A 22,205-nucleotide genomic window follows, 5' to 3' on the forward strand; every position below is an offset into this window, starting at 1 on the left:
GGTCACAGAGGGAAATCAGTGCTGGGGCTTTGTTTCTGGTTCGTGAACCACTGCAAGACATTCATTTCCTCCTTTTCCTTTCATTCAGGGGTTGTTTCAGTTTAGTGATCCTGCTTTCCTCTTGTGTGTAGCTCTTCCAGAATTAACGGGAGAGCTGCTGAGGTTGTGGCATAGGATCTATTTATGACAAGAACTGGGGTTAAGTTAGGTCGCATGGAGGAAGGTTTCCAGGGTTTATTGGGAGAAAAAACATCCCATTGTGGTAGGAGAAGGGAAGCTGGGTTTCTTTGGCGCACAAGGGACCATCTCATATTTCTGGACGGTGACATTTAATTTGGGACTCTTAGAGGGCAAAATATTATGACATTTCCTGATCCCTTTCTTGGTTGTGCAGCAGGGGGGTGGAGAGCCAGGATCCAGGAACAAGCTGAATGATGGTAGTAGGAGTGGGCAGGTTTTAAATCTGTATGCAGAAAGGCCTGCATCATTGCTATCACCGCCAATCAAAATAAAGTCTTAAAGGGATGTAGATGGAGATGTTAAATTGCATCTCTTTTCCATTCTCTGATCATTGTTCTTTTTATTTAAAAACACCAGTGTAGTGTTTTGTTGTTGATACTGCAAAATGCCAGAGTTACCTTGGTTTTAATTTCTGCCCAGGCAGGAATTGAATAATGGTGAATATGCCAATGCTGCATTCATATGAACGTACCTGGGTTGCTGTCCTTCAGCTGAAAAACAAGCAAACAAACAGAGTGAACAGCTGGTTAACACTATTTTACAAGCTTGCAGTTTGTGACAGCAGCAGGAAATCAAGGCTGAGAGTCCTCTTATGATCTAGAGGGTTTTTTCCCATTAGAAGAGAACCACAGGATAGGGTAGGAACTGATTTTTCCTCTGCAGTGGCTCAGCGCAAGGGATGTTTTATTAAAGTCCTAAATTGTAAGCTCTGACATCACTGAAAAGGCCCATTGAGGATATTGCACTGCTATGGATGGAGCCATGGCTCAGGGTCAGAGCATCTACTTTGCCTGCTGAAAGTCCTACTGTTAATCCCTGGCATCTCCGGTTAAAAGGATTAGGTACTAGGTGATGTGAAAGATCTTTCTGCTTGAGTCCTGGAAAACCACTGCCAGTCAGAGTAGACAATACTGACTGTGACCAGCTGCCTGACTCAGTGTAAGGCAACTTCACATGTTCCTTATGACGTTTCAGGCTCGTAAAAGTAATTGTCTGTTTCTCTTAATTAACAATTGTTGTCTCATTTTTTTGGCAGTCCAGACTGTGACTGCAATAGCTAACTAGCATGGGCCAGCAGCCTTTAATAATTAAAGAGCCAACCTACATCAACATTCAGAAGGAGCCAGTATGAGAAAGCCTATCTGCATAATTGAAAATATGCCACTTAACATTATTGATAATTGTAATGTATTCAGCCTGACATGCCCGGACTTTTCCGGGCTGGCCAGGCACAAACCATTTGTAGCTTGAGTCGAAAGACAAAGGATCTGAAGGATCCTAGCTGGCCCTATCAAAGGGCTAGTTTTCCAGCCGGGAGACCAATGGTCACCCGGTTACTGTAAATAGCCTATTAGGAGTAGGGGGTGTGGTTATGGGTATTTGGTGGCGGGTTTTCTGAACGCATATAAACCGGCCTGCGAGCTGGTCAGTTGTCTTTGTCCTGAACCTAATAAAGGTATGCTTAGCTGAAATCACTCTCCGTCTGCATACTTTTCAATAATTGACATGCTGGCTAATAACCTATAAAGCTTCTGTACCCCAAACACTGGTTGTTGTGAGTCTTTTATTAGAAAGTGAGACACACGATGTCTCATGATATGTAATAAATACGCACAGGAGCACCCTGAGTGCTCTTTGTGTTTTAGTGCACTGGCATTAACCTATGCATGGTTTGTGCCTGGACTGCTAGCAATTGCTTACCTCTATAATTTCCTATTCTGTAAAGCATCTTTAAATAGCCCTTTAGTCTCATAATACATCTATGCCAGCCTTTCTCTTCACATACTGGTCATTCTAGTATCCCACCTACTCCTCTAGTATACTTTATCTTAAATAATTTTTTTAAAGAATCATATTTGTTTCCATACTGAGTGACATTTGGCTCTAGAGCTGTGGGTCGCAGAGCGCTGACCTAGCAGGACCCCAAATAAGGGAAGTTGTTCATTTCAAGAGACAGAGAATTCCTTGTGTGAGTTTCTAAAACAAGCGGTGCTGGGTCTTCAGTCTGCCTGGAAACACACCCTTTGACATGGAAACCTTATACACTAATCCTTGTTGTGTATGGAGGTGGGTGTGGTTCTAAAGTGATGAGGGAAATGCCTTTTGAATGTTTCTGGAGTTGTACATTTCAAGACTAAACCCTGTCCTTGAAACCAGGTTCTGGAGCTTAAGGCTTGGGGCACGTTGGGTAAAAAGACCAGAGTAATACTGATTTCTTGCATTGGTCAATATTTCTAGGCCCAAATGGTCAGTTTTGGTTCAGATGCCTTTAGTTACAGGAGACTAGGGGTGTGCAAAAAAAAAAAAATTCGGCCGAACCGGGCAGAATCAATTTCGGCTGGCAGTAAGACTCCTGCATGTCAGTTTCGTCAGTACAAGCAGATTCGGGAGTCTTGGCCAGCCCTATGTCCATGGGGTCGTGAAGAGTCAGACTCGACTGTGCAACTGAACAACAACAACAAAAGGGTCTGTTGCCTCCCAGTAGCAGAACAACCAAATTTCCCACAGAATTTAACAATATAATGATTAAAACGATGGTGTGGTGGGAGTAAAAACAGGTTGGAGACCATATCAAATGAGTGGGGTGCAAAAAGTAAGAATCTGCTGTACAGCCTGGAAACTTCCTGGCCATTACTTGGCTTTTGCTAATTACTGTTTTCGCTCTTGCTAGGGGACACAAAAAGGTGCTTGTGGGCTTGCAGGAGGAGGGAAAGATGAGAATCTAAAATGACTTTCTGGAAATAAATGTTGTACTTCTCAGTATGCCTCTTCTCTTTAAAGTGTATTGTGTGTGCAACTTGAGTTGGGGACTGCCACTTTCTCTGCAGTACATCCCACCAGCCGTGCAGGAAATATCTTGGTGAACCTGAGTGCTTGGACCTCAGCAGGTAGAGCTGCCTGTGCAGGGTGGAGGGGATAGTTGCAGGAAGGTATTGTGTGCAATTTGGAGCAGGCATAACTGAACTGGGAGCTCACAGAAGTTGGTCACCTTTTGAAACTGTGCTTGTATCATTATTATTAAATGGAGTGAGAGTCCTGGGAGAGTCACGGACACTTTGCCGTCTTCCCTCTGTAATAGAAAGAATAATCTGCTTTACACTGCTGTGAATATTCAGTGAAAGTTACTAAAAAGATAATGTAAACTGAAGGTGCAAACTGCTACTGTTGACTATGTCTTCATGGACTTTGTTCTGAAGTATGTGTGTGTGTTCACGGGGGAAAAACACTGGCCTGAAAATGTCAGATTTGGAAGAATGCTAATAACTGTTTCTCTTTGTTTTAAGCACTTCAGTCATTGTTGCCATTATATTTTGGAAATCTCATGGCCACTAGCAATTTATACTTTAAAAAATAATAATCCTGGATTCTAATGGGTGGTGCAAGCCATACTCTTGAAGCATCTTAGAATTGTCAGCAATGGGATCCCTCCAGCCTGAGTCTCCAAAGTCCTTCAGGAGAGCTGACCAGTCTGATCGTAGTTGATGATAAGCAGCAGTATTCCAAAGTTGTTTCAAAAGAGTGGGATGATCAGGTTGGAATTGGAGCTTCTTGTGAACTGTGACCTTGGGATGCTGCTGTTGACACCTGTATTCATGTTTTTATAAGCCACTTGACCTTTCTGCCCTATTTTTTGAACTATAAACTGGGTTGGTTTATAATCCAGGGATTATTTAAATTCCTTCCTTCCTTCCTTCCTTCCTTCCTTCCTTCCTCCCTCCCTTCCTTCCTTCCTTCCAAAGGGGTGTTAGGATTTTTTAGGTTCATGTGTCGATGTGACTCAGTGACCTTACGTTTAGAAGTCATGTGATCTGTATACCATGAGTAGATATAATCTGGGATGGAAATGTTAAGAAAAGTTATGCTGGATTTTGTTTCTGAGGCTGAGACTGGTGTTTGAGACTGGTGTTTGAGTTCTAAGTTCTAATAAGCAACCAAGGCAACCAAAGAGGGATGAAATTAATTTCCCCCCCTGTTTTGATGACCAAAATGGCTTTCCAAATTTACTTTTATTTTGTTTCCTGTCTTCTCTTTGTTGAGTCAGTGTGACTCTAATTACTGAGGGATCCATTTTAGGCTAAGCAGATTCTCTACAATATTAAGAGCATGTGAACCTGAGGTCATTACTTGAGACCTCTTTTATTCTCTCTGAAGTTCAGTGAGATAATGGCAGCAAGATAATTTTTCTAAGCAGACTGTGCAAAGCGGGGTTTGAATGCAAGCCTTCTGAATCTCAAATACAATACTCCCTGGCGGAACCTACAAAGAATGCAGAATCCTGAGAAAGGATAGATTGTGATGCTTTTGGGGCTGCAGATTCTGACTGGGGAGATCAATTGGTTTTCTTACTGTATATAGAAAATCCATCATAGAGCATACATACAAATGTACTTAATGGTATAAGATGAAGCCGAAGGCTAACAAAGAGAGGGAGGAATGAGTCAAGCCGGAAATGGACTTGCCCTCTGTCCTGAGAGGACTGGAGGAGTATCCGGCATAATTCTGGTTGAGGTCAGAAAGAGCTTAATTCTGCACGATGCTCAGCTTCACCAGCCCTTAGAGCAGTCCTGGAAAGTGCCAAGTAGGTGTAGAGCACACAGCAGTTTGCTAAGTGCAAGCCATGCACACTTATTGCATGATGGCATGGCAATTTGTGGCCTATGTATTGGCATATGTCAGCTGGGTAGCTGGCAAATCTTGTGCAGGGTAGGTAAGCTATGTGAGAAACTTTTGGGCTTATTAAAATAGTGGCTCTTGAGAGGGTCTTTAGTTATGTCTGTTAGATGTGCCCCCTGCGCATTCACAGAGGCCAGAATTTTAAATGCTGAGTCCTTTCTTTTTAGGTATGGCTGCAGTTAGGGGTCTGATAGGTAAGTGTGGGTAGCATTCTTGCTGGGAGCTCTTGTCAAGTATGAAAAGCACCTTCTGCTGTGGCATTCCCCTTTGCAGGAAAACAATATTCCCTATGAACTGGCAAAACTGGTGTACTCTGTTAACTTCTTTGAACCCAGTAGCAGCTTCAGAAGTGTCCTCTCATCGTACCTAAGAGGGATGCTCCGGTGATTTGCTCTGTCAACTACCCCCCCCCCCCATGTCTTTCCTGCTGGTATTCCCATGGTTCTTGTCTTAGGGTTCTTGACAATTGCTCCAAGGCCTGGCATGTGCAAGAAGCAGTGATGAGTTAATCACTTCCAGATATGAACAGCAGCAGAGCAAAGCCCCCCCCCCAGCGTCACAAAGAGCATCATGAACAATTGCTGTGTGAAGGAAAATGTGTTGCTTCATTTCCTAGATCTACAGTCCCAGCTAAGAGCCCTGTGAACAGGTTTGCTTCTTAAGTGAAAGCTATCTTGTGACCCTGTTCCTTGAATCAGCATGATGGGAAATGGTTGAATGATTAGCTGGTGGGGTTGTTTGACTGTAAGAGCTGTGTAGAATTTCCCATTCTTATTTTATTTGTCATGAAGGGAGGAGTCCTACTAACAGGAAGTTAATGATATTCTCTCTCCCTCGCATACACAATACCCATCCTTATTCAAATTGCCAGAGGGTTGTGAAAGAAAGCAGCCCTGCCTCCTCTCTTGTGTTACCTCTTTGTGTTTAACTTTAAATTAGGACTCTCCCCATGTTGCTCTTGCTCCCAGATAGGGAGAGAAGCCAGGGTTTGTTCTGTTAAGTGCCTCAATGAATATTGGTAAAGCTTCAGCTCGCAGGCTAAGGAAGAGTTTGTGGCACAGCCTGGAAAGGAGCAGGAAGAGCCCACAAAGGGCCTGATCTGACTAGTTGGTTGAGGGGAGAACGTCAAAGGGTCTCCTTACAGCTGCTTGTCCTTTGTGGGCCTCAGAGTCAGCTCTGAGGTACAGAGACTGGAAGTGAGCCTGAAGTCCTTGCTCTCTTACAAGTGCTCTGTTATAAGGAGATTTGGCATTTGGGCTTGCTGAAAGTCTATAGAGGTCAGTGGAGCAGGCTGTTTGAAGGCTACTGGGGAGTCTGTAGTGCAGACAGGAGGGCCACAGCAGGTATAGCAGGGCAACATCAGGCTTCCATTCCACATCCTGCCTGCCCTCAGGCTCGGAAGACTATTTATTTACTTTATTTATATCCTGCTTTTCTCCTCAAAGAAGACCCAAGACAGTTTACATAATTCCCTTCTCTCCCCCATTTTATTCTCACAACAACCCTGTGAGGTGAGTTAGGCTGAGTGTGTGTGGCTGGGATTTGAACCTGGGTCTCCCAGATCCTAGCCCTACACTTTAACCACTGCACCACACTGGCTCCTGACTAAAAGCAAAGCCTCCCTAGTCCCAGTTCCCTAAATCTCCCTCCAGGAATTCCCTGGAGATTTGGGGGTGGGTGGTGTCTTTGGGGAGGGGAGGGCAGAGCTCAGCAGGGATGTGGCCCTATAGAGTCTGCCTTTAAAAGCTGCCATTTTTGTCCCGGAGAACCAATCCCTGGGTGGTCTAGAGATCACTTGCAATTCCAGGAGAGCCCCAGGCCCCACCTTGAGGTCAGCAACATGTTTCCTTAAGGAATTTGGGGGTTTGTATGTATTTGTACTTTGGCACACCCAAAATGGCACTCCTTTGCACTCAGCAATGCTTGGTGAAAAGGTTGGCTATCACTGCCTTACAGTAGAGCCTCACTCTTACGTGGAGTTGTGTATGCAGAAATTTCCTTACTATGAAAGCTGTTAGGGGGTTATGCTTGGGGGGGGGGTACTTGGGTCCCGTCAGCAGCACAGACTGACCTTGCAGATCTCCTTGCGGCTTCTTTTTCTGTACTTTGGATGTTTTTCCTTGTCCTTATATTTGTTGTTAAACTCTGGCTCTGTTTATGCTCAGAAAACAGTAGTTTCCTTGCCCAGTACGGGTGGGGAGAACAGAGTTTCCCAAAGGAACCCGCAACAAACATAGGTTTCCCGTTTTGTTGGAAATCATGTATCTAGGTTCAGTTTGGCAAGGAATTCTGGACTAGTTAGACTGCTGTAACCAGAATCTCTAGAGAATGTAATGTTCTGCTTTTCAGGCTCTTCTGGTTCCCCCCCCCCCTTTCTGTTTCTGGTAGTTAAAATTTTGATCCCGGCTCCTGTCTATTTGCCTCTTGTGCAAATTTCCCAAACTAGAAGCCTGTTTGAACAGATTATGGGGACTATCTCTCTGCTGCTTGTGGTTTCCAGCCCTGCTACCTTCAGTCCCTGCAGTGTCCTCCCTTTGCCATTCTGCAGTAGGGGTCCCAGGGGGCTGCATTCTTTTCTTTTCTAGATTGACTCTGCAAAGCAGAATGAACTATGTAAAATTAAGGAACTTTGCAAATATTTTATTGCATAATGTTGAAATTACATTCAGATGTCCAGGCAAGCTGGAGGAGTACTTATGCAAGCCGTATTGGGGGGGGGGGGGGGGGGGGGAAACAATATCAAGCAGATGTGATAAGGAAGCCAGAAAGGCATTGGTGGCTTCCACGATGGCAGTTTCCCAATGGTTTGCATGTGCTTCTCAACTGTGTTAACTAAAGGTAGGTAATTAAAATGGTGCTTTGGTAGGATGCAGAATGGCAGTCTTTGGGTGCAGTAATGTAGGTCGCTAAATGGGTGGTCTTGGCTGCAACATACACTATCCACAGTGTGGGAGACTGAAGGAGGGTGGTTCTGCTGCTTGCTTGCAGCATGCTTACAGCAGGGGCTCTGGGCTCCTCCTAACTCTTTGTGCCTTTAGGAAACTCTAAGGACATTGATGCCTGCTCGTAAAGATATTCTCTTCCTCCAAGCAGTTGGAATGGTAGTAAAGTCACTTGCAAGAACACTCTGTAACCTTATGTGGGCCTGTACAGGGCATCATATCTTAGCCTCCATCTTCTGTTGTCTACATTTTAAAAAAGGTTTTTGTTCAGTGTTGCATAATATTCTTCCTTTTTCTGAGGTCTATAGATTGCTCCATAACTGCATATAACACTAGCAGTGCACATTTAAACACAAGTGAACTACAAGTCTAGTGTGCATTTTTAAAAATATATATATTTTAAATAATTTGTTATGGTTTTTAAAAACATTATTGGAGTATAAGACAAGCAGTTTCACTTCCTGAAAGCAAGTAGATTATAATTATAATTTTGGGCATCTCTGTCTTTTAAATATTATAATAGTATTTGCTCTGCATATCTTGCTTGTATTCTTCCCCTTTTTGACGAAAGACAGTTTTTGAAGAATACACAGTTGCTTTTAGGATTGTTTCCTAGGCTGCTTTTCAAGCAGGTATACTCAGAAGTAAGACATGTGGTTCAATGGGCTTTCTTCTAGGGAAGTGGCTTTAGGATTGCATCCTTGGTCTAGACTGTCTGACATGCAGCCAGGTAGAAATGGTACAGGTAGGCCTTGCTGTCTTGTTCAAAGGACTCCTCTCAAAGAATGCTGATGAGTCATTGGCCGATTACATCCAGACATCTCATGATATAAAGTTACACAAGTCAGATTTCCAGTTTGCACAACCTTTTGCAGAACCTGTTCTCCTGAGGCAAACTTGCAACAGTTCCAGAGAGTTTATCACAATTCCTAGATCCTGGTTTCTTAGCAGATTTTTTTAAATTGACCTGGTGTCAACTCAGGGAATTGTCAGTCCAAGGACGTGCTAACAACAGGTCACATTTATATTGGTAAATATAAAATGACAGGCTGATATGACCATGGGAATTTTCCATTGCATCTGAATGCTTTTTTTAATTAAGTCCAGGAAAAATGTATGTATGTATTTATTTATTTATTTATAATTCAATTTATATCCTGCCCGCCCCTAAGGCTCAGGGCGGCAAACAATTGGGGCAAAGGCCATAATTAAAACAATTAAAAACAAGATAAAAACATAACAATAGTACAACAAAGTGCTGGTGCTCTGATGTTCTCAGTTCCAAGATGGGTTCCAGTAGGGTGGATCCGGACCAACGACGTAAGTTCCAAAGCGGCAGATAGCCAGTCTTCTTCCCAGGGCCCGCTTGCACCCTAATGGTATCTCTGCCAATTTTTGGTGATGGTGTATTGATGGAACAGTAGTGGCGGCAGCTCCTACTCGAAAGCCTGGCGGAAGAGCTCCGTCTTGCAGGCCCTGTGGAACTGCGCAAGATCTCCTCCGGGAGCTCTTTCCACCAGGTAGGAGCCGCCACCGAAAAGGCCCTGGCCCTAGTCATGGTGAATTTGACATCCCTGAGGCCTGGGGTAGTCAAATGATGTTGGCCCCCCGACCATAGTGCCCTTGGGGGAACATATGGGGAAAGGCGGTCCCATAGGTATGCCGGACCCTGACCATAAAGGGCTTTAAAGGTAAGAACCAGCACTTTGAAGCGGATCTGGTACGCTATTGGCAGCCAGTGCAGCACCTTCAGCACTGGTCTAACTTTCTATTTCAGCTCAATCCCCTCCTCAGTCGTCTAGAATAACACATATAGCCACATATAGGCATATTTTTACTTAATTTTATTAGCTGACTTGCAATTGGTAAAAGCTTTAGCACCCCAATCAATGCAGGAAGCCTCAGGGGCCACCCAGCAGGTTTGCCAACGTATGAGCAATCCCACCAAGGCTCCAAGTATAGAGCAATACCCAAGCACTTATCTGTGGCCTATGCTAAGAGGTGCTGCCCCTATGCTGGACAGTGTGAGGGTTCAGGTCAGGCACTGAAAAGCAAGACTAAGAGAATTCTCTTGCCAAGCACCCAAACTGAACATCCCAGAATGTCTTCATTTGGTTACCTCTTTCTTGCTGAGTGCTTCACTATAAGGACTGGAGTCCTGTGGAGGGCTGAGTTCATGAAACTGAGATGTTGCATCTGCTTGTTTTTAGATCATGGTGCATTTCGAAGGTTAAAACGGCTGCCTCTTATTCCCTCTTCAGGTTGACAAATACCTCTACCATATGCGGCTTTCAGATGAAACTCTCCAGGATGTCTCAACACGGTTCCGCAAAGAGATGGAGAAGGGTCTCGGGGTTGACACCAACCCAACAGCCTCTGTGAAAATGTTGCCAACATTTGTGAGGTCTACCCCTGATGGAACAGGTAAAGCAGGGGTGTCGAACTCATTTGCTATGGAGGGCCAGATTTGACATAAATTGGACTTTGTCAGGCCGGGCCATGTGTGTCATAAAATATAATGCCAGGTAGCAGAGATATAAACTTTATAAAGGATACAAACACAAAGTTTTTTTTACTTAAAATAAAAACATGCCTGAAACATTAGCATTCTTGCAATATTTTGTTTATTTAAGTGTCTCTGATAACTTCACACTTCTTGCTCTGAATTATTGAACCAAATTGTGCTGTAGCCTCAGCCCAGTGCAGGGAGCAGAAGCTTGCCTGAGAGATTGAGTGAGTCTAGGAAAGCAAGCTATGACGCAACAGCAGCAGCAGAACTGAAGAAGAGGCAGGAGACAGCCAATCCCTTCCATGCCTGACAGAAGCCCTCTGGGGGCCTGATCCGGCTCCCAGGCTGCATGCTTGACACCCTTGAGGTAAAGGGTTGATTGAAGCACTGTGCTCAGGAGCTCGGCTTGAGTTCCAAAGATCAGTTCTGGAACATATAAAGTGATAAACTGGGCCTCTGTGTAGGATGGTTTTTCCTTCCTGGCTGTGTTAAAACCAGGGGTCATTTCGTAGAAAAAGAGCTAGGGGAACTCATTAGCATAACTCATTAGCATATGCCACACCCCCTGACATCAGGGGCCCGGCGGTGGACCTGCAAGGCCAGCGGGAGTGTGAGGAAGCCCCGCCAAGGCCCTCCCTGGCCCCAGGCAGGCAGGGGTGGGGAGAGGCGGGGAGGAAGCAACTTACCCTCCCTCTTCTCCTGCCTCCTCCTGGCTGAATGAGGGCTGGAAGCGGGGCGGCCGGAAGCAGGGGGCGGGGCTTCGTCATGTGCCCCGCCCCCCGTACCTCACCCGGGGGAACTGTGTTCCCCCGCGTTCCCCCCCCCCCCGAAATGACCTCTGGTTAAAACCATTCCGCTTTGTTCTCGTGGTCAGTTTCTAGAGGCTAGGCCTTTTGGCTTTGAATTTCTACCCTACAAAATGAGGGATTGTACTTTGTGCCTATTACACATACTCTTTTACTTATGTATATATCTTTTTATTGTATCAAATAAATTAAGAGTATACATAATGGGTACAAGGGGAGCACATCTACTCAAACCATAAAAATCCTGTGAACTTAAGAACTCTGTTTTTCACAGTTTGCTGTAAATTCCATTCTCTGCACAACCCTGTACCATAATGAGTCTAATCTGGAAGTATGTCTGTTTTGTTGATATGTGTACATCTCTGTTACTTTCATCAACCAGTCATGGATTTTGTGCCTTTTTTGCTTCATGATCCTAGCAAAGAACAATCCGGCTGTGGCAATCCGGCTGTGGTAAAGCTACGCCTTGAGGATTTTTAGGCATGTCAGCTACACAGTTTAACATAAAAGCTCTGGTTTAGAGGGAATCTGTGTCTTCTGTACAATGGATATAATTTCCACCACTTGTTTCCAATAACATTTTGCCCATTTACATGTCTACCACATGTGGGGAAAGTCTGCCTTTTGTACCTCGCAAAACCAGCACTTACTACTCCCAGTTCCACAGGAGGGTTGCCAGGTCCCCCCCCCCCCCCCACCCCCCCCCCGGCCACCACTAGGGAATGGGAAGGTTAGATTTGTTGGCAGAGTTTAAATATGCAAAGGATTGGAGCACCAATAGTTCAAGGGAAATAACTTGGTTTATTAAATAAGAATAAACTCTGATAGAACACAGGAGAGGAGAGAGGCTTAACTAACTGACTAGCTACTTTGAGAGACAGGAACGAAGGAAAGTGGGCTCAGCTGGAGTGGGAAGTCTCCAAAGAGCTAGTCAGGAGACAGGAAGGACATAATTTGAAATCGTGGGAAGTCCCTAATCTAGCTGTACTAACTAGCAGTCCTTCAGCTGTCTCCTATAGGCTGTTCTTCTGCACTATAGACCTTGTACATTCCAACAAGATCGCCAGATCCAGGTTGGGAAACTCCTGGAGATTTGAGGATGGAACCTGGGGATGACAGGGACCTTAGTGGGGTACAGAGTCCAACCTGCAAATAATCTGTTTTCTGCAGGGGAACTGATACCTGTAGTCTGAAGATGAGCTGTGATTCTATTGGATCCCCAGGTCCCTCTTTTTTTTTTTTGACTTTTAATATTTTATTTTGTACTCTTTTACAATGCACAAAGCTCAATAAAACATAGCCATAACAGGGAGATATAGGTTACAACAAAAAAATAATTGGAAACATTGGAAAAGCCCAGGTCCCTCTTGAAGGCTGGTGTCCCTATTCCATATATCCTTGCTATCCTGAAAGGGTTTAGGTGCCACTGATAGATCATTTTCATCAGATTTTTCTCTGTATGAGAAACCAGTTATAAAGGTGGTGCCAACAACTTTCCCCACATTATAAGAAAACTATTATCAGGTTTAAGTAATACATTCCATAAAACGGTATACAGGTTTTTTTTAAAGGTGGTCTTCAAACATAGTTTAAATTTTTTCAAATTTGACATAGGCCTTAACACAAAACTTTCCATAACATATTACATAGGTAACCTTTGACTTGCTGATATTCAAAAACCAAAATACTTTAGTTACTATGATCTCTAACATTATTATATGGTATTACCAGGTACTTTTTTATCAGATCTCTATATGCGTTAATTGCAGTCAATTCTCACTTTTTTTAGTGGGGGAAAACCCATGCTTATTTATCTAAACCGTGCTTATCTATCATTAATGACAGAGGCTAAAGGGGAGATTTTGTGTGATAGTTTACTATTTACTTGGTCCTATGTGCTGACTATGACATCTATTAACATATTGTCATTACTGTAATAAAACAACCTGCTTGATTTTCTTATCCAAGGCCATGTTTTCATTGGGACCTTAACAAAATATTGCTCAATACATGCCAGCAAGCTTTCTCCATCATCCGTTCTTTCATCCAGCTCAGTGTGGCAGCTTGATGAGTGCCTCTAAACCGCCATTTAACTTTTTATCGTACAATTTGCTCCAAGAAATCAGAGTCCTTTTTATCTCATATAAAGCCACTTAATTATTGTTGTCAGTCTTTTACCGTTGTATTAGAAATTTTCACTAGTAGATTGCAAATAAGGAAATTTGTCTTGTGGAGAACAATTCTTTTTTATTGTGTTCACCTGACCAGGAAAAGATAAATTTAAGGTTCCCCAGAAGGCCAAATTTTGCCTTTACTTCAGCAAATAATGGGTTATAATTCATTTTATACAGACTTTTATTATTCGTGGTTAACCGGATACCCAAATACTTAATCTGATACACTTTTTTTTCATGCTAAAAATCCAGTTATCTTTTTTACACCCACTTACATCCATATTTAAACAAAAGGTTGCAGTTTTATCTGTATTCAGGTTGTATCCTGAGACTACTATATTGTATAATAAGATATTTTAATATTTTACTGGATTTTTAAATATCTGTCATAAAGATAATACTGTCAGTGTATAAACTTTATATTGAGATACACCTACATTAATTCAATGAGGGGCTGTGTTTGAAGGGGAAGGTAACCTTTTTCTAAACCCTGTTTATCTCAGTTGTGTTTGAAACTTGAGAAATGGTAATTGTGAATAGTTTTTGAGAGCCTTAAGATTGGAGAGAGGCTTTGCTTTCCATGATACAGGCTGAAGTCCTTTGTCCCACCATCACCATCACCTCTTGTCCCACCATCACCTCTAGTCAAACAGGTTTTGCAGGTATTGGAAATACTACAAAAACCTGTTTAACTAGAGGCAAAAGGAGGGAGAATGCAAATGCCCTTTTCAAGCCACCACCTCTTCCCTTGTCCTTGTCTTGCCCTTTTGCAGCGGTGGTTTTGCTTTTGTGTTGCACTAAGGCAAAAGCCTTGATTGTTAACAGGCAGGCTGATCTCACTTGGCAGGAAGTCATGGGTTGGGAACCTCATGTCTCTCAGTCAGCACTTCTGGGGGATGGTTTCTGTAAGTCTTTGTAAGCTTTTCAAGTTACTGTAACAGTCAGTACAGCAGAAATCCTGCAAAGCTAACCTGTGCTACCTCCGTCCCTCTTGCTATTTCTCTGGCTTTGAGAGTCACAAAGTTTACTGAAGTGTTGTATGTAACAGAAAAGTTTGCATACTGTGTAACAGAAAAGCTTCCATGGCAGAGTAGAGATTCAAACCCAGGTCTCTCAGATCCTAGTCTGAAAACTCTAACATGTGGTCCAGTGTTATGACATAAGAAATGTGGTAAAGGAAAGCATTCTGAATAATAGAAAGAATTCTTAACCTCATGCTACTGGATCTCAAAAGGATTATTTCCAAGGATGAAAAAAACACTGACTTGAACTCTGGAATGTGCATTTAAAAAGGAGAGTGCCTCTGAACATGCTTGGAGTGCTACCATGTGACCGCAGTGCACCAATGTTTGGGTTTTGGAGACAGAAAGCATGATGCCCAGATAGTCTCTTATAGTAGATTGAAACCTATTTAAAAGCTCCTTTCATTTCCACAAGACATTGAATTCTTCAGAGAAGTTCAAGCCTGGTTTTGGAGTTGAGGGTGATCTGATAGCTGTGCTTTCAAAGTCAGCAGTAAGCAAAGTTTTTGGGGTCCTTGGAGGGCATGCAGACTGTTGCTGTTAAAGGGAGGGAAATTATAAGCTTTTTGACAGATTGATGAGCGTGTTAGAAGTTCTTGGCCTGCAGCTCAAGCACTGGGATTTCATATTCCAGGAAAGACTCTGGCAGCTGGTCACAAACACCCTGCCCCCTCGACCCCTTCACAGCTGTAAACAAGCTGCAGGAGAGCTGGGTTCAGGCCAGCTGCCTTATGAACAACACAACCATTCCAACTGGCGAAGACTCTTAGCATAGATGGCTGGTTCCAAGTGGAGGATCGGCCACCTGGCAGGCCCTTTCAACAAGTAACTTAAGATGTGACTCTTTGCTAGTTTGCATGGTTGATACATGCATTTACTCCAAATAGGCAGGCAAAACCATTCCCAGAAGTAAGGACGAATCCAGTGAAGGGTCATTTTAAGAACAGCAACTGAGAGCTGTGGTGCAATCTGTGGCATAGGCTGTGCCAAGAAATACATGGCTTCTGGGGGTGGGGAGGGGTGGGGATAAGGATTCTTTGGGATGTTGCAGAATATAGATACAGATGTGTAGTCAGGCCCAGTAATCATCACTAATCTGGTCCCCTGTGGTGAGTAAGCATTCCACCAGGCAGGGGAACTTTTCTGAACTGGAATGGAGAAGTTTTGCCTTTAAATTATATACCAAATTTCCTGCCTTTCACACAAGAATCAACATTGCAGGATAGTGTATGCCTCTTGTCAGAGCTCTTGCTAGTTTAGCATTCATCTTAGGTTAGGGGTTGCACTTTCTTGCTCCCATGTTATAGTTCTTGCTGAGGTCCCACGAGTCGTTTGTCCTCCTTCCTAAGAGAGCTGTGGTTAATTTTCCCCACAGCTCTGACATTTTGTTGTTTGAATGCTATGCAACCAAATGATCTATATGACTTTTGACATTGGTCACCAAGATCTGATGGAACAGCTGCCCTCTCATGAATGCTAGGAACCAGTGTAGATTGATGGGAGCAGAAGTTTCTGAAAACAAGGAATAAACTAGCTGAAGTGACACTTTTTTAATATCCCAACTGTGCATTTAAGTGTACAGTCCAGGAGGAAGTTGTCATTTGAAATGAGTGTATTAATTCCTGGTATGTTTCTCTCCCCCACCCCTCCCAATTTGATTGCAGAAGAAGGCGATTTCTTGGCTTTGGACCTTGGTGGCACAAATTTCCGGGTGTTAAGAGTCAAGGTTTCTGATAATGGCAGCAAGAAGGTGGAAATGGAGAACCAAATATATGCTATTCCAGAGGACCTCATGCGAGGCAGTGGAGCACAGGTAGGCTGAACTGGTTTTCCTCAAGTTGTGTGACAATTCTAAGTGTCTGGGCCAAACCAGCTGTGATGCTGGAGGTTCCATGAGAAAGAGGTACTTTTCTCCCTTTCTCACAATACAAGAACTCGTGGGCACTCCATGAAATTGCTGAGCGGTCGGGTTAGAACTGATAAAAGGAAGTACTTCTTCACCCAAAGAGTGATTAACACTTGGAATTCACTGCCACAGGAAGTGGTGGCGGCTACAAGCATGGACGGTTTCAAAAGGGAATTAGATAAGCATATGGAGCAGAGGTCCATCAGTGGCTATTAGCCACAAGGTATAGATAGGGGCTCTGGGGCAAGTGATGCTCTGTCTTCTTGGTGCTTGGGGGGGGGTCAACAGTGGGAGGGCTTCTAATGTCCTGGCCCCACTGGTGGACCTCCTGATGGCACCTGGTATTTCTGACCACTGTGTGATACAGAGTGTTGGGCTGGATGGGCCTTTGGCCTGATCCAACATTGGCATCTCTTATGTTCTTATGTTCTTATGATAGGAGGTCCCTATTATTTAAAGGGGGACAATGCTGGAAACTCCCAGCATCCACATATGTTTTGGGCCCAGTAACTCTCTTTCCTGGTTACTGAAGAAGGAAGCTAACATTATGGTGGGGTTGGCTTTCTTTCTTTCCAGAGTCAGAAGGGAGAGATAATGCTTGGTGCTTCACTGATAGCACTTTATTTAAAGTGGGTTGGCATATCATCACTTGCCTGGTTGCCACAAAGCAATTATGCAAGGAATTTGATCTGTCTCTTTCTCTATAGCTTGATCACAGGAACTGACAGATATATATGTGATACCTAGTACATTTTTTGCAGTAAAGCCTACTGTGGGCTACTAGTTACTGAGGTTTTATTTCCAAAGCTATTCTGAAGGGGACTGATATGCTAAGTCAACACTCTGAAATTCAGATACTCTGTTTAAAGTGCTGTATTTTGAATCCCAGTTGGCTGTTGGATCAGTTTGGGCATGTCAGTGAGAATGACAGCCCACATGGTCTGCCTGCCTGCCTGCCTTCCTTCCTTCCTTCCTTCCTTCCTTCCTTCATCCTAGATGGTGAGCAGAAACAAGCAAGAGAGCTGCAATCCAGAGAGTGGTTTCTGTGGGCTGGACTTGATTTGAGATATGTATCTTGATGACCACAACTCTTGAACTTGGTTTGGAATGGCTGGTTTCTCATCCAGCACATTTCGGCTGCTGAATTAAATCTCAGAACATTCATTTTCAATTTCCCTCTTAGCCACGTATTTGCTTCAGATCTTTCCTGTCCTTTTGCCAGATTTTAATACATAACTAAGTCCTACATAAGATCTGTCTCCCCACATTGCCCATCGTGCCATCATTTGCTTATGAACCATCATCACTCAATCTTTGGGGGAGAAAGAGGGATTGCCAGACTTCATAGGAAGTCAGCCAGCAAGGAGTGGCTGAAGTATTTGGATCCTTTTTATGAATTTGTTTTGTCTGTAGTGAACCATCAAAGATTCAGTCTGGAGGGACTCCCAGTCTTGTATGCTTGTGGGAAGTTGTTAAATTGATTCTGTCCCCACAACCACTGCAAAGATCAGACAGCCTTCAGACAATGGTCTGCTGAATTGGCCAGCAACTCGCCATATAACCAGTATGTGCCCCAGAATGACATAAGGGCCTATTGGCTATATTCAATCCCTCTTCCCTCCAGTTCCTTCTGTCCTTTTCTCCTGAAGTTTCACTTGTGTGAGTTATGACATGGGATTAATGGAAGACTGCGCAAGCTGAGGAAAGGCTCTGGTAGGCCAGATATAGACCACAGCCCTCAGTCATTGGTTCATGTGCTAAACATGTTCTCGGCAATACAAGGCTTGGCTAGTTGTGTGTTTATAACATTAAGGGATTTGGTAGGAAATACACTTGAACTCCATTTTCCTTTGTTGGCTACAATTATTCCCGTATTCCTCCTACTGTCATTTTTCTACTTTGGGGGTCCTGTGCGTCCCAAAATGTGCAACAGGGAGTTCTGGAATCCAATAGCAGAAGGGTACAAGTGACTTACCCAGGAAGTGGCTCAGACCTTCCGTCATGGGGATGATTTCCCCCTCTTCTTTATTGTTTTGCCTGCTCTTCCTTCTGCTAAACAGTCTCACAGCTCTCAGTTAACCTCATTCTTTCTCATCTGTAGCTAATTCTTTGCTTAATGCTCCTTTTCTTTACTCTTCTCAAGTTTTGGCACAACCATTTGTTCAGCAAAGCTGCTTTTTATTGTTTTTTGTTCTTAGTCTTAATTATTAGGCCTCTTGCTTCTCCCGTTTATTCTTCTGCTTTTCACTTTCATGGCTCATAAATTTGATTGTGTGACCTTTGTTTCTTTTCATTTCTTTGTCTCTCCTTCGTGTGTCTATAGATGATTTGTTCTTCATCCTATTCTTGGCTTTCTGGTAGAACAAAGTTTGAGTTCAGTGGCACCTTTAAGACCAACAAAGTTTTATTCTGGGTATAAGCTTTCGTGTGCACATACACTTTTCTGGTGTTCCTTAAGTTAGGGTCGCCATTCCCCTGTTGGGGGTGGGGGATTGCCTGGTTTTGCAGACTCCTGCCTGCCACTGGCCAGTTGACTGGCAGGAGGAAATTCACACACACACACCCAACAGCAATGCTGCACAATGTGTCTATGTCATCCAGAAGGGATGTGGGCATGCCAGGGGCGACACTCTGGTTTTTGGGCAAAACTCTATAGTTTGAGGGCAGTTTTACATAGGTTGTGCCCCAAAACCAGAGTATTGACCATAACGTACTTATGTCACATCCAGATGCCACAGGCACGGTGATGCTTCTGGCTCCCGGAACATCGTCCACCGCCAGCATCTCTAAGGGATCTGGCAACCCTACCTCAAGGCTTGGTCTTCTTTTGTTTCTGTGTCTAAAGAATGTTGCCCCTATGTTATTCATAGCTTCTAATTCCAGTTCTAATCTTTTTGTTGTCTACTCATCTTCAAGTGTAATCTAATTAAAGGAGGGTAATCTAATTAAAGGAGTTTCCCTACTCCCCTTCCCCATTTGGTGCCTTCTTGAGTTTTCATTGTTGCTGGCATTACTGCCTTTTCCTTTTCTTATGCTAGAACTCTTGATGTGCTTTTTGCTTCTCTTTCTTTGATCTATTTATTCCATTGCTAAATCCAGTCACTTTCAGTGTTTTCATCTTTCTATGCCTTTCCAGTCTAATGTTGAGCTTCAGTGGATTTAGAAGGGCGTAACTCTTTTTAGGACCACGCCATTGGCTATCTCATTCCCATTGATTTTTATCTTGTTTGCATTATTGTAATTCTTTGTTTGTTATTCCCTTATCTCATCTTAGGCCTCTTGTTTCTCCCTTTCATTCTTCTGCTTCTCACTTTCATGGCTCATAAATTTGATCGTGTGACTTTCTCCTCCTTTTTCTTCATTGATTTTGCATTTGGTTCAGCATTTTCTTACTAACATTTAAATGCATCCATTCCATGGTTATTCAACTTATTTATTTATTTAGATATTTATGCTGGGGGGACTGGCTCAGTAGTTGAACATGTGCTTGGCATGCAGAAGGTCCCAGGTTCAATCCCCAGCATTTCCTGTTAAAGGGATCAGGTACTGAGTGATGTGAAAATCCTCTTCCTGAGACCCTGGAAAGTTGCTGCCAGGCTGGGTAGACAATACTGACCTTGATGGACCAATAGTCTGATTCAGAATAAGGCAGCACGCACGCACACACACACATTTTATACCCCCTTTAGTTTTCTCCCTAGTCGGTACCTAAAACATCTTAGAGCACTGATTCTCCCCTACTCCATTGTATTTTAATAACAACCATGCTGTAAAATATGTCAGGCTAAGAGTGTGTGACTGGCCCAAGGTCACCCAGCGAGCTTCCATGGCAGAGTGGGGATTCAGGCCTGGGTCTCCCAGGTCCTAGTATGACACTGTAACCACTATACCAGGGGTGTCAAACATGCGGCCTGGGGGCTGGATCAGGCCTCCAGAGGGCTTCTATCAAGCCCGCAGTGGAACTGGCTGTCTTCTGCTTCTTCTTCCAGTTCTGCTGCTGCTGCTGCGTCATCATAGGTTTGTGGCTTACAGATACACACCTGAACAGCATACTCAGGATTGCAACAGCACAGGCATTTTGATGCAGTAATTCAGAGCAAGAGGTGTCAGTTATGAGACATTGTTAAATAAACAAAATATTGCAAGAATGCTAATGTTTTAAGCATGTTTTTATTTTAAGTTTAAAAAAGCCCTTTGTGTTTGTGTCCCTTATTAAGTTTATGTCTCTGCTGCCTGGCATTACATTTTATGACACACATGGTCTGGCCCAACAAGCTCTCATTTATGTCAGATCTAGCTCTCATAAATGAGTTCAACACCCCTGCACTACACTGTGGTGGCCTCCACTTTAATCTCCACCATAGTATCTCCACTCTTTGAGCTCTCTCAAAACCACAGGTTTCAACTGCTTTACCTGGTTGCATTTGTCCTCTTTGGTGATTTCCCCTTTTCTCGGGAATGCTCTGCCTATTAGCATCCAGTATTTTTTTACCTTTTAAGAAATATTGAATGCTTTGACTGTACAATTGATATCCTTCTCCTCAACCCCCTTTTCAACTTTCTCTTTTTCCTTTTTAAAAGGTGTTACACGATTTATTAGATTGCAAGCAGCCAGGCATGGTTATGGGTTTTTAAACTTATTTTGTGCAGCCTCTAGTTGTTATAGCACAAGAATAATCATATTAAATGGCAGAGAGAATTGGTAAACAGACTACTCTGGTGCAATAAGGAAACAAATAGAGTGCTCAAAGAACATGAGTCTGGGTCAATGTAGCTGGCAAAAAACCTGCACAATTGGTATCTGCTCCAATCACAGCAGAATGTTTGTGTGTCCCAGAGACTCTGTGTTCTTCTTGGGTATGGTTAGTGGACAGGAGAGGACTTTTCTGGTGTAGAGAGTAGGCTGGTGACTTAATGGGAACAATCTACAATCTTGGGGGCCACTGAGAACTTTTGGTGGCAAATGGGGTACATTTGGGATTTTAGGAAGCTTTTAGGTAGATCATAGACGAGTTGCCCCGATGCAATGATATCACTACCATTTTGTGCTAGCAGCCCTATGTGGAGTGGGGTGGTGTTTCTTTTGTTTTTGGTTGAGGAATTTAGCAAAAAATACTCAAGGAGGAAAATGAGTAACTATTGCTGAACTGAAAACGAAAGAGCAGCAAAGAGGTGACAGAACTTCTTCTTCACCATCTTTTCACCAGTTCTCTTTTCTTCTGGAAAAATAGTGATTAAAAACACACACACACGTTGCGACTGAACTATTGTACTGCTGTGCTGGTGGCACATGCTCAAGCAGCAGAAGGAAGAGTAAAGCGGTGCTCAGCCTGGAAAAGAAAGAGCTGAGGTTCCTCTGGGAGGGGAATGTACATTAAAGCAAGTCTGCCGAGTCCTCTTGCCCAAGGCTAGAAGCAGTGTGTGTATGAATAGTTGGAAAAAATACCAAGCTTTTCCTCAGCTAGATTTTTATTATTATTTGTTAGTCTGCTGAATCACTGTTATTTTGGAAGTGGATGTAAATGAGAGCGGCAACAAGAACGTATTTTTTGGTACCGTACTTATTTCCTGCACAGAGCTCTAGTAAGAGGTGCTGAGCTCTACCAATCCTCTCCTGCTCCAGTACAGCAGCTAGGGCTCAGCTGAGTGCTGCAAAGCCCCAAGGGAACAGCCGACCCTTGACCCCCTGGCTGCACAGCTGATAAATGGGCGACTTAGGCAAACTTCATCAATAGAAGCTTCAAGGTCCTTGCCAGGTTTTCCTACCCATCTCATTTCTAAAAAAAATAAAATAAATCTATTTAATTTTTAAAAATAATCAAAGGCACAAGTTTTTACTTATTTATTCTAAAATAAACAACCCTAACTCTGGTATGAGTTGCCACCAGCAAATGGGCTAACCAAACCTTGGGGTGAGTCCAGCCAAACGTGG

The 22,205-nt window shown here is 43.4% G+C and overlaps 1 protein-coding gene across 2 annotated transcripts in view; it reads left to right on the plus strand.

Annotated features, from left to right (window-relative positions):
* Positions 1-22,205, plus strand: part of LOC107118773 (hexokinase-2) — a 66,383-nt gene that overhangs the window by 19,547 nt on the left and 24,631 nt on the right. For both annotated transcript variants that reach the window (XM_015421134.1, XM_015421133.1), the window contains exons 2-3: positions 10,118-10,280; positions 16,032-16,180. In XM_015421134.1, the coding sequence (XP_015276620.1) occupies positions 10,118-10,280; positions 16,032-16,180 (312 nt within the window). The remainder of the gene's footprint in view (positions 1-10,117; positions 10,281-16,031; positions 16,181-22,205) is intronic.

The sequence above is a fragment of the Gekko japonicus genome, unplaced genomic scaffold (genome assembly GCF_001447785.1).
Source record: "Gekko japonicus isolate JY-2015 unplaced genomic scaffold, Gekko_japonicus_V1.1 scaffold13, whole genome shotgun sequence".
In the NCBI taxonomy this organism is placed as follows: Eukaryota; Metazoa; Chordata; class Lepidosauria; order Squamata; family Gekkonidae; genus Gekko; species Gekko japonicus.